At 37.4% G+C, this 11,506-nt stretch overlaps 2 protein-coding genes across 2 annotated transcripts; both read right to left on the bottom strand.

Annotated features, from left to right (window-relative positions):
• Positions 1–321: 321 nt before the first annotated feature.
• Positions 322–1,751, bottom strand: LOC100791103 (cyclin-U2-1). Its single transcript, XM_014773073.3, has 2 exons — positions 1,065–1,751; positions 322–669 (listed from the first exon to the last, which is right to left on the bottom strand). Exons 1-2 carry the CDS (start codon positions 1,469–1,471, stop codon positions 405–407), a joined length of 672 nt encoding a protein of 223 aa, XP_014628559.1. The 5' UTR covers positions 1,472–1,751; the 3' UTR covers positions 322–404.
• A 5,262-nt stretch (positions 1,752–7,013) lies between these two features.
• Positions 7,014–8,765, bottom strand: LOC106797844 (uncharacterized). Its single transcript, XM_014773087.1, has 3 exons — positions 8,532–8,765; positions 7,694–8,423; positions 7,014–7,111 (listed from the first exon to the last, which is right to left on the bottom strand). The coding sequence occupies exons 1-3, from the start codon at positions 8,763–8,765 to the stop codon at positions 7,014–7,016; spliced, it is 1,062 nt and encodes a 353-aa protein (XP_014628573.1).
• Positions 8,766–11,506: the final 2,741 nt, after the last annotated feature.

The following is an 11,506-nucleotide window of genomic DNA, read 5'->3' as shown; positions in this document are numbered from 1 at the left end:
TACATAGTGAAGAAACCAAACAAATTTGTACGTACACTTCTCAAAGCTTTAACTTTCCTCTCGATCTTGTTACCCTAATTAAACCTCAATTACCACAAGAAACATTTAGATTTATATTATGCCGATCTGTACACATAAACTGCCTTTCTTTATTTGCATGCCAAAAGAAACCTCTCACATCAAACCAAAAAAAAAAAAAACCCTCTGATATTTGAAGTATAACATCACATATCCACTTAATTAAATGATTCAAAGTTCGAATTCTGATTTATAAGTATAAAATAAATTATGTTAAAAAAAAAATAATCATCTTATGTGTGGTTTCCAACAAAAATTTGTTACTATTTTCAATAGAAGTACCTCCATACCAATATATACCATGATTAAAGAAAATAAAATAAAGACTACAACATCACACGTGCAATGTGTGTGTAACCCCTTTCTTCTCTATGCTTTGCTTTGATTTCTTCTGCACACCTCAGGGTCCTCTCAATGTGGTACCCTCCTCCAATGCTAACTTCCCTCTCTAAATGGCAGCAATAGCTCTCAAAAACACTCACGTTTACATGCAATTTGAAATCCATCAAGAAAAGGAATTCCAGCTCCAACTTGTTCAGCTCATCAGTTGTTAACCCACCAACTCTTCCAAAGTAGGAATTTCTGTAGTTCCTGTAAAAAAACAAAAACATTTTTATTAAATGCCCTGAATTTCAATCCAAGCTAATTGGATTGTTGAGAAATTGACACATTACCAGACACGAGCATATATCACAGACCAAACTAAAATCTTAGAGCCCTTATTAAAATTGTCCCTTTCCTCAGTTGTTAGCAAGTAATGTCAATGGTTGAGATTTTTTTATGGGTAGAAATTGAACATATTATTTAGAAGTTTACAACACTTATACACTTTGTTCAACTAACTAGACTCCTTGGTCAACGATTGAGATTGACATAAACAAAACTATTTACCTTTTTTTTTTCAACCCACCCCTCCCCCCCCCCCCCCCCCCCCCCCGTAAGTAGAAAAAATCAAAATAAACAAAGTAACTGAATTGGAAACTTACATGTCTTCAACATACTTGGAAGCAAGCATGATGGTTGTGATGAGAAGCCTATGCACATTTCTAGCATTGATTCTGAATCCTGGATTGTTCTGGCAAAACCTGTCAATGTAGACATAAGCTACAACATACACTGAAGGCCCTGCACGAGTGTACCTGAAAATTCTCTCTAAATAAGACTGGATTGTCATGTCAAGGATCTCTCTGCAGTCAAAGATGTTTGTGCTAATGGCCTTGGACAAAGACCTCGAACCATTCTTCACGATCCTTTCTGTTCTGGCCATGCTCCTCTCAATCAGTGAAGCCAGAACATTGATCACCAATGGGGTGCTGTAATGATCCTCTTGGTAGGAGTAGGAGTACAAATCAGAGCGAAGCTTTCTTGGGGAAATTATGAGAGAAGAAGCCATGATCAGTGAAAGGGGAAAGTTGGTTTGGTTTCAGTTTTCTTTTTCAAGCCTTTGAAAGTGATTTTGTGTTGTCAAGAAGCACCAAATGATGATGGTGGGGTTTTGAATTTGATAGTGTAGGAAAGTTTTAGAAGTAGGCTTTATATGTAATAAATAGATGGAGTAATAGAGAGAGTCGGCAATGGAATGAGTGAGGAAGCAGTGGGGGACTTGGGTGAGTGGAAGCTCGAATTGAAAGATAATAAAAATGAAAACCCATAAAGATATTACTAGATATGAGTGTGCCTGGTCTTTGTGAAGGCAAAGTACATAAATAGGTGAGGAAAGAAACAACAATAAATATCTATTTTAATCTTTGAATAGGTAAGACGGTAACTATTTAATTCATGATAAAATATTTAAATTTTAATCTTTGAATTTACAAAAAAGTCCAATAAATTGATATGCTTGTTAAATTTGTAAGATATTTTTTTTATTAAATTATAATATTCAATAATAATTTAACAATAAGTTATATTTTTTAAGATTAATTTGATATTAAATTTTAATGATTAAGAATTATTATATCGTTAAATTATATACAAAATTAATTTATTGTAATTTTTATATATTCGAAAATTAAATTTAAAATTTTTATATTTCTAAAATCAATTTATCGTGATGTCATACTTTATAAACTAAAATGGGTGTTTATCCAACAATAATAAAAAAAAAAAAATCACACTTTCTTTTTGTGTGTGACTATGTCCTTGAAATTGAGGTATCGCCGACAGTGTGACGAAGGGTAGGAATGGGAATCGAGTGGAGAATTAATTCATGGTTGCTAGGCTGGTAGGTTATTTGGACCCCACAAATTTAGAGGGCATTTAAGCATTGACCCTTGCCTTCGAGATTTGTGCGGTTTGAGAGTCCCAACTATGAGAAGGGTGAACACTAGCTAGTAATCAGAGTAAGGTACATGGATACTACCACACGTGCATGGGGCTTGACTCATCTTAGATCGTACAATCTTGGTTTTGCAACTTGCAGCCGTACCACGTGCATCGTGTTGGATTCTACTTCTTTCTTGTTTCCTTCGCTGTTTCTTTGAACTGATAAAAAAAAAACCTTTTTGGTATGAATCCTTAGGCTTTGAGATAAGAAGTCATAAATTTTTTGGTGACTTCTGATTTATTTTAATGAAATCATAAGAAATTTTATAATTTTTATGATTTTATTTTTTATTTGTTTTTAATTAGAGAAACTAAAGTTCAACAATCCTAAATGACTTTAAAGTGATGTTTTATTCTATAACTTCTAATTTATTTTATGTAACCTAATAATTTCGTATGATTTATATGATATCATTAATTAATTTTATTTAATAAAATTATTTAAATATTAACGATAAAAAATAACTTACTAATAAAAATATTTGTTAAAATAAAAATAACATAATACATTAATATAAACTGAACAATGCCCACAAACATAAAATTAAAAAATATAGACAATATTAGTAATCAACTTGCTTATATGAATTACTACTTTAATATGATTATCCCCTGTAGTTCAACACAATGAGCATTTCTTATACTTGTTTGGAATTGGTTCGTTCATCTCATTATGTATAGACTAGTGGTTGGTCTTCTCGATGTGTCTTGTCGCTTCAAAGGATCAAGCATAAAATATGAATCTAAATATTGAGCCTATTTATCTTCAATTCCAAGGGAATGAAACTAATGCTGATAAACTTTTGTAAATGTTTTCCACTATTAATATTTTGTTTTTTTAAAAAAGTCTATGTGTAGTTCTTTTTTATTTAAATTTGAGTATTTTTTTTTTAGATCATTTCTTTTATCAATGATCAAATCACGATGAACAATGAATGAATTTTGATCAACTTATTTCTCCAAAAGGAATGCAGTGAAATTCCTTTAGTTGATTCTCTTGAAATATTTTCTCAAGTATAAGATCGTATCAAGAGTAACCCATAAAAAGGAATAAGAGAGTGTATTTATAATTTTGATAGACAAAACTGATTTAATCAATTATCAAATATGTTAATAAATTAATTTGTCAATATTTTTCTTTGTTTTGCATTTCCAGAAATGTCCTAACCAATTATAGAATGTGATAATCAATTATCTTGTTTCAAATAGAAAGCTTCTCATGCTTCCATGGTTTCTCGAATAATTGATTATTTCATCATAGAGAGAGTTCTTTAAGTTTCCATACGCAATCTAATCGATTACAATACATGATAATCGATTATCTCAAGTTACAAAACCTTCCTTCTAAAATTGGCTTTTGTAATCGAATAAATGAGAAGTAGATCTTCCTCGGTCAGTTATGCATGATTGCTCCCCTTGGGAGTAATGGTCCAAACAATCAAATATGACAAAAGTCGGTGTTCCATCTACAAGGGGCCAATGCCAAATCTTTCCTTTCCCTTGCCTTTGGAGACCACAATAGATAATGTTGAAAGGTCCTTAATTAAGGCCATGTACCTAGTGACCTTGTTGAATTTCACTCCAACATCGTTGAGGCCTTTCTCATTGGCCATCATCCCCTCTGAATACAAACCAACAATGTCTTCCCATAGTTCGGGGGTGATCACAATTTGCTTCCCCTTCACTTCAACACATAGATAACTTGACTCACCATCAACATGAGCGGTAGTGTAGAAAAACCTTACGAATAAGGGTAAAATATACCCTTCGCCTCCACTAGCTTCTTTAACCCATGATACTTAAGAAGTTTTGGGAAAGCAAACCTTTAATGCTTCAGCCACGCCAACTCTAGATACTTGGGTTGAATTAGCTCCTTCTTTGTAAAGCTAAACTTGTAGGACACCTCATAGTGCTCCTCTACAAACCATAGAGTAGGCTTTGGAGAGGGTGGTGGTGAGGGTGAACATGCTGAACATTTAGCTCTATTTGAGGGGCCACCCTTTGTAGGCTCCTTCTCCTTCTTCAATTTTGCTTTTGGGGCTAATGGTTTGTGCCCAATGCTCTTCATCATCTTGTTCTTGTTATTCGCTATTGATGTAGGTTGAAGGTGAAGGTAGAAAGAGATGTTGAGAGGGTTAGGGAAGAAGAATGGATGTGGGTATGCTTTGTAAGGGTTCGAAAAAGGGGTTTATTGTGAGAAAAGTAAGGTCTGGGTAGTGAGTATTTCAAATACAAAATATGTTTTTTTTTGTTTTTCTTTTGAAAAAGCAAAATTTAAGACATTGCGTAATCGATTACAAACTTACCTTTGTGTATACATATTTTAAAAATTATGATTAATACCATTTTCTTCACAAAAAGTTTCCAATTCCTCATTTTGAAATTCATCCCCATGATCACTTCTCAAATGTTAGATTTTCAAATCTTTCTCATTTTGAATCAATTTGGCTAGTTTACGAAAAGTCTTTGAAAGCATTGTTTTTGCAAGGTAAAAACAAGGTCCATGTAAATCTAGAATAGTCATCCACAATCACTAAGGCATTATAGTTCTCTCCTATGCACATAGTTCTAGAAGGACCAAACAAGTCTAAATTCAAGAGTTCAAGTGGTCTAGAGGTTGAAATCATACATTTAGCTTTGAAAGAAACTTTAGATTGCTTGCCCTTTTGACACGCATTACACAAGCCATCCTTTACAAACTTAAGCTTAAGAGGTCCCTTAACTAGCTCTTTAGAGATTATTTTGTTTAAATGGTCCATATGAATGTGAGCTACCCTTCTACGCCATAGGCTTGAAATATCATCATTACTAGTTAAACATGTCAAATGTGATGATGTAACACAGCACAATCAATATCAAGCATGTAGGTGTTACCTATCTGGTTGCCAACAAACTTAATTTGATTAGTGATTGGATTAGAAGTAGTGAAACAATCTTTATTAAAAGCTATTTTATAACCTTTTTCAAAAAATTGACAAAAGCTTAGAAGGTTATGCTTTAATCCATCCACAAACAAGACATTCTTTATCAAGGTAGTTAAGGAGTTTTCAATGTTACCTATACCAAGAATCTTGTCTTTGTTGTTGTCCCCGTAGGTTACATAGCCTCCCTCCTTTGCTTTCAATGAGACAAATTTGGTCTTGTCTCCCATCACATGCCTTGAACAACCACTATCCAAATATCACATAAGCTCCTTGGAATCAAGGAATACCTACAAAAGAATTTAGAGGGTAGATTTAGGTACCCAATAGATTTTGGCTCCTTTTTGGTTAGTAACCATGATTGTTCCTTTGGGAACCCACTAATATTTCCCATTTGGAACTCCATATTTCCTTATCACACAATTCTTTGATGAACGACTCTTATGCATGAAATAGTGACTTGTTTTGAAAGAGGTGTGATGGAAGCTAGCTTGAGAAGCTTCTATGGAGACTAGATCTTTAAGCTTCAATGAGGTCCTTCAATGGTGATTTTCAGCCATGGAGTTGCAACGGAAGATAAAGGAGAAAAGGTGAGAGGAGGCGCTATCCACTAGGGAATAAGCTATGGAAGAAGAAGCTTCACCAACAAGAGAGTATCTCAGATAAGAAGCTTAGAGAGGAAACTTCAATGGAGGAAGAGAATGAGAGAGAGAGAAAGAAAAAAAAAGTGGCGTGGGAATGAAGAAAAGATAGGGAGAGAAGTTGAAGTTTGAAGTATGTCTTGTGGCGTCCCTAAATAATGACTGGTTTAATAGTAATAAATCAAATCGCAGAAACCATGGGAAATTTTTTTTTCTTTTCTCTCTTTATTTTTTTTGCACTGTTATTCATGTCACTGTAATTAAATCCAGAAGGAAAATTATCACTATAGAGTTCTGAATGGCCAGTTCATATCTCTATTCGGATTCATTTCTTTATGTTCACTCATAACCTCCAAACTATTTTTCTATTTCAAAAATATACCAACCATCATTTTAGGTCGTCACGTGAAAGATAATAAGGTGCGGTCAGTAAACTCTTTTCAAATAAAGTTCGTTAACATTTTTTTTTTCAAATAACAAGATAAAACATAATTGTTTTTATCATCTAAAACTTTCCAAAATATGTGAGTTTGCAAAATAGCACAGTGACATCCAGAGCAAAGGTAACAACTGTGGTGGCTTCAGCCACAATATATACAATCATCAAAATTTCTATACAAGAGGTCTACCCAGCCAAAAAATCAAAAGAGTAAACCTAGTAGTCTGAACTAGATACACTCACCCACAAAAAGTATGTACGCCTAATCTAAGGAGCCGTCTGCTATGATAAAGAGTCGTCACTATTCGCTGTCCCTCCAGGGCCACTCTCCTCTGTAGAGTCTGCCTCCGATACTAACATAATATCCTCTAGAGAATCAACATCAGGGAGTGGGTCCTCATCCTTCTCTGGGAAGTCAGCGGCATCCACAGCAGGTTCAGGAGGTAACTCCTCTAGGTCCTCTTCAAGATCTTCTTCAGAGGATGACACCTCTATCACTTGAATCGGCTCAACTAGTCGATATGGAGTAGGTGTAGGTAGTATCCACTCCACAGGCTGCTGAAGTGTGCGTGTGGGTTGCTCCGGATGTACTAGTGAAGTAGCAGTGAGTCAAATTGTGCCACGAAATCGGCTCCTCTCATTGCCTTCGATGGTCTCCCACACACCCTCTAGGCACTCCATCACAACGCGATCATGGATCAACTGTGCTGCCATCACGATGTACAAGAGATAAAAGAAACAGGGTAGACTCTTTCACAAGAAATCTAACTACACAGGTACAATACAATGCGTCCATAATGGCTACGCATAGTCAAAATGTCTTTTTCAAGGGATTCCTCTCTGGTAATCGATTACCACAATATGTAATCGATTACCAGTGCCCAAAAACGAATTACAACAGCCTTTGCACATTGGAACCTGAAAGTTACACTGTGTAGTGGATTACACATAAATGGTAATCGATTAACAATAGCACATGACACTGTGTAATTGATTACACACAATTGGTAATCGATTACCAGTAGCATATAACATTGTGTAACCGATTACACACCATTGGTAATCGATTACCAGAGGCTACTAAACGTCCTGTTTCAATTTTTAGACCCTGTAATCGATTACCCACGGATGGTAATCGATTACCAGAGGGGATTTTTCAGATATAACACAAACTAGATAGCTGGCCGGCCGCCACACAAGCCTTTCCACACATGCATGAGATATGAACGAATGCGTGGCACCCGAATCATAGAGTACATCTAGCAGTTTATCAGCAATCAAACACTTACCCTGTATCAAATCGTCGGAGGCCGCAACTTCTGATCCACTCATAGCAAATACCTGGGAGGGTACCTTTGGTTTTCCACCACTAGTGTTATTATTGTTGCTAACATTACCGCTCCTTGTGGGATTAGTAGATCCATGATTGACTATGTTAGAATTGGCAGTTACCGTCGGTCTCCCAGTCATTCTACACTCCCGAGCATAATGGCCTACCTTGCAACAAATATAGCAAGGATTTTCCTGTGTCTGCTGGAGTTGTGGGCAATTTCTCCTAAGATGTGGTCCTCCGCACTGAAAGCACTGTACCCCAGTCCCCTTTGACAGGCTCATGTTGGATGTAGCCATAGGTTGTTTCCCCTTGTTGCTGGAATATGGCTTCATCCTCTTATTACTATTTCCTCTAAAAGGGTGGCTTCTTTGTGGTCCTCCAAAACCTCTGGCTTGCCTCTCTTTCATCTTGTCCTCAAATATTCGGCACTTTGCCACCAGTTGATTGAAATCTGTGATCTGCATGTAGCTAACTGCCTGTTGAATCTCCAGTCGAAGCCCATTCTCAAACTGAGCACATAAGTCTTCTTCGTTTCGAGCATCTTGGTATTGAGGCCAGTACTGTAGAAGTTCATAAAATTTGGTCGTGTATTCTCCAACAGACATGTTTCCCTGCTTCAAATCCAGAAATTTCCTCGCCTTTCGCTTTCTGAGATCTCGTGGAAGATAGTTGTCTAGGAATTTGTCCTTGAAGGCATTCCAAGGAATCACGTCTGCAGGTGTTGCTAATGTAGGTTTCACGAACTTCCACTAGTTCTGAGCTTCTCCTTGGAGCATGAATGTCGCATAAGGGACCTTATGCTCCTCGAGGCAACCCATCGCCTCAAAAATCTTCTCAGTCTTAGCTAACCATAACCTAGCACCTTCTAGATCATAGTCCCCACTGAACTTCGACGGGTGGTTCTTACGGAAAGCCATGAGTCCTCGATACTTTGCCGGCTCCACATCACGTTCCTGCACTAGAGTTTCCAGCACAACTGTGATGCGGTCTAGGACATCACGGTTCTGATCCCTACCACGTCCTGCCATACCTAACCTGTAGGGAAGCTATTAGTATCCATGAAATTCTACTGAGAGAGTGTACCATATAGGCTATGACAGTTATAACAATATCTCTCTCTCTCTATATATATATATACACAACAATTCTACTAAATCAATTTCACTTTCCTGCTTAAGACAAGAAGGTAGAATTACACACAATTTGTGACTTAATGTCACTCCCCGAAACCTACTTCCAAGTTTCAGAGATACACAGCATTCACATAGTAAGACCATGGACAGGTTCACTAGAATCCAACTTTTGCTCTGATACCACCAATTGCGGCGTCCCTAAATAATGACTGGTTTAATAGTAATAAATCAAATCCCAGAAACCATAGGAAATTTTTTTTTCTTTTCTCTCTCTTTTTTTTCGCACTGTTATTCATTTCACGGTAATTAAATTCAGAAGGAAAATTATCACTAGAAAGTCCTGAATGGCCAGTTCACAACTTTATTCGGATTCATTTCTTTCTGTTCACTCATAACCTCCAAACTATTTTTCTCTTTCAAAAATATACCAGCCATCATTTTAGGTCGTCACGTGAAAGATAATAAGGTGCGGTCAGTAAACTCTTTTCAAATAAAGTTCGTTAACATTTCTTTTTTCAAATAACAAGATAAAACATAATTGTTTTTATCATCTAAAACTTTCCAAAATATGGGAGTTTGCAAAATAGCACAGTGACATCCAGAGCAAAGGTAACAATTGTGGCGGCTTCAACCACAATATATACAATCATCAAAATTTCTATACAAGAGGTCTACCCAGCCAAAAAAAATGAAAAGAGTAAACCTAGCAGTCTAAACTAGATACACCCACCCACAAAAAGTATGTACGCCTAATCTAAGGAGCCATATGCTATGATGAAGAGTCATCACTATTCGTTGTCCCTCCAGGGCCACTCTCCTCTGTTGAGTCTGCCTCCGATACTGACATAATATCCTATGGAGAATCAACATCAGGGAGTGGGTCCTCATCTTCCTCTGGGAAGTCAGGGGCATCCACAGCAGGTTCAGGAGGTAACTCCTCTGGGACCTCTTCAAGATCCTCTTCAGAGGATGACACCTCTATCACTTGAATCGGCTCAACTAGTCGATATGGAGTAGGTGTAGGTAGTATCCACTCCACAGGCTGCTGAAGTGTGCGTGCGGATTGCTCCGGATGTACTAGTGAAGTAGTAGTGAGTCGAATTGTGCCACGAAATCGGCACCTCTCATTGCCTTCGAGGGTCTCCCAAACACCCTCTAGGCACTCCATCACAACGCGATCATGGATCAATTGCGCTGCCATCGCGATCTACAAGAGATAAAAGAAAAAGGGTAGACTCTTTCACAAGAAATCTAATTACATAGGTACCAATACAATGCGTCCCATAACGGCTACGCATAGTCAAAATGTCTTTTTCAAGGGATTTCCTCTCTGGTAATCGATTACCACAATATGAAATTGATTACCAGTGCCCCAAAACGAATTACAACAGCCTTTGCACATTGGAACCTGAAAGTTACACTGTGTAATCAATTACACATAAATGGTAATCAATTACCAGTAGCATATGACACCGTGTAATCGATTACACACAATTGGTAATCGATTACCAATAGCATATAACACTGTAATCGATTACACACCATTGGTAATCGATTAACAGAGGCTACTGAATGTCCTGTTTCAATTTTTAGACCCTGTAATCGATTACCCACAAATGGTAATCGATTACCAGAGGGGATTTTTCAGATATGACACAAACTAGATAGCTGGCCAGCCACCACACAAGCCTCCTTGCTTTGTGGACTTTTGTTCTTTTATTGGTTGACTGCCAGGAGCTCTCCTGCTTAGGTACGTCACAGGTTCTCACTGACTGACTATGCCCGAGTTGGGTCGGGATTGGCCAAGCTTGGTTTTGGGCAATAGCACCCCACCTGACGCCCCCAAGGTCTCCTGACCCCCGCGACATATCTCCAGGTACCACTCTGTGGTCAACAAATAAAAGTAGGAAGACTGACTCTTCCACGCTTTCTCACATCAAGCTTATTGGATTATGGGGCACCCGTCATATGTGGTACTAGGTGGCAATCGAGCGATGACACAACTCAACTATCCCATTTCCACAAGCCAGGCATAAGCACACCATCCCCAGTTGCCCACCTTTAAATTTGGCTCATGTGCACGTACGTAGCCTTCTCCTCGTTCCTCTCAGCACCGGGTCCCCATCAACCCCTCCAAGCTTTCACAATATGCAAACAATTCAATTCCATTTGTCATGAAACTACCTTACACAATGAAAAATACAGTGGAGGCAGAAATCTTTGCACAAGATTCATTCAAATTCCACAGAGTTTTTCCTACCCTCATACCTCAGCAAAATCCTCTCTGTTCCGATTTGTTAACCATTGGATCGCCTTGAAAATTTTACTGGAGGTTCCTAATACAGAAATCTAAATTTTGACCGTTGGGATCTGCTAGAGAATGTCTAGAACACGTGATGTACTACCTGTCCCGTGACAGCAGAAACTAGCATTGCATAACCATTTTTTTCTGCATAATTTGGCAGTTTTGCTGCACAATTTGACAGCTTTTTCTGCATAATTTTGCAGATTTCGAAATCCAGCTTGCATGCATCCAATTTTACTCAAATTGGATCCTACAAGTCCTAAACCATGTACAAATCATGCACAAGCCAAAAACAAATTTCAAATCCAGGTAAATCAAATTCTAGGTATCC

This window comes from Glycine max, chromosome 11, assembly GCF_000004515.6.
Source record: "Glycine max cultivar Williams 82 chromosome 11, Glycine_max_v4.0, whole genome shotgun sequence".
In the NCBI taxonomy this organism is placed as follows: Eukaryota; Viridiplantae; Streptophyta; class Magnoliopsida; order Fabales; family Fabaceae; genus Glycine; species Glycine max.
The sequence above is the reverse complement of the archived record's forward strand: the minus strand, read 5'-3'. Positions and strand labels throughout refer to the sequence as shown.

What these genes read in the sequence shown, in the direction of transcription:
- LOC100791103 (XM_014773073.3), bottom strand. Translation starts at nt 1,471, where the DNA reads ATGGCTTCTTCTCTCATAATTTCCCCAAGAAAGCTTCGCTCTGATTTG. An exon ending in TCCAAGTATGTTGAAGACAT is followed by an intron (nt 670 to 1,064) that starts GTAAGTTTCCAA and finishes GTTTTTTTACAG; the next exon opens with GAACTACAGAAATTCCTACT.
- LOC106797844 (XM_014773087.1), bottom strand. Translation starts at nt 8,765, where the DNA reads ATGGCAGGACGTGGTAGGGATCAGAACCGTGATGTCCTAGACCGCATC. An exon ending in GTTGCCTCGAGGAGCATAAG is followed by an intron (nt 8,424 to 8,531) that starts GTCCCTTATGCG and finishes AATGCCTTCAAG; the next exon opens with GACAAATTCCTAGACAACTA. An exon ending in CTCCGACGATTTGATACAGG is followed by an intron (nt 7,112 to 7,693) that starts GTAAGTGTTTGA and finishes TCGTGATGGCAG; the next exon opens with CACAGTTGATCCATGATCGC.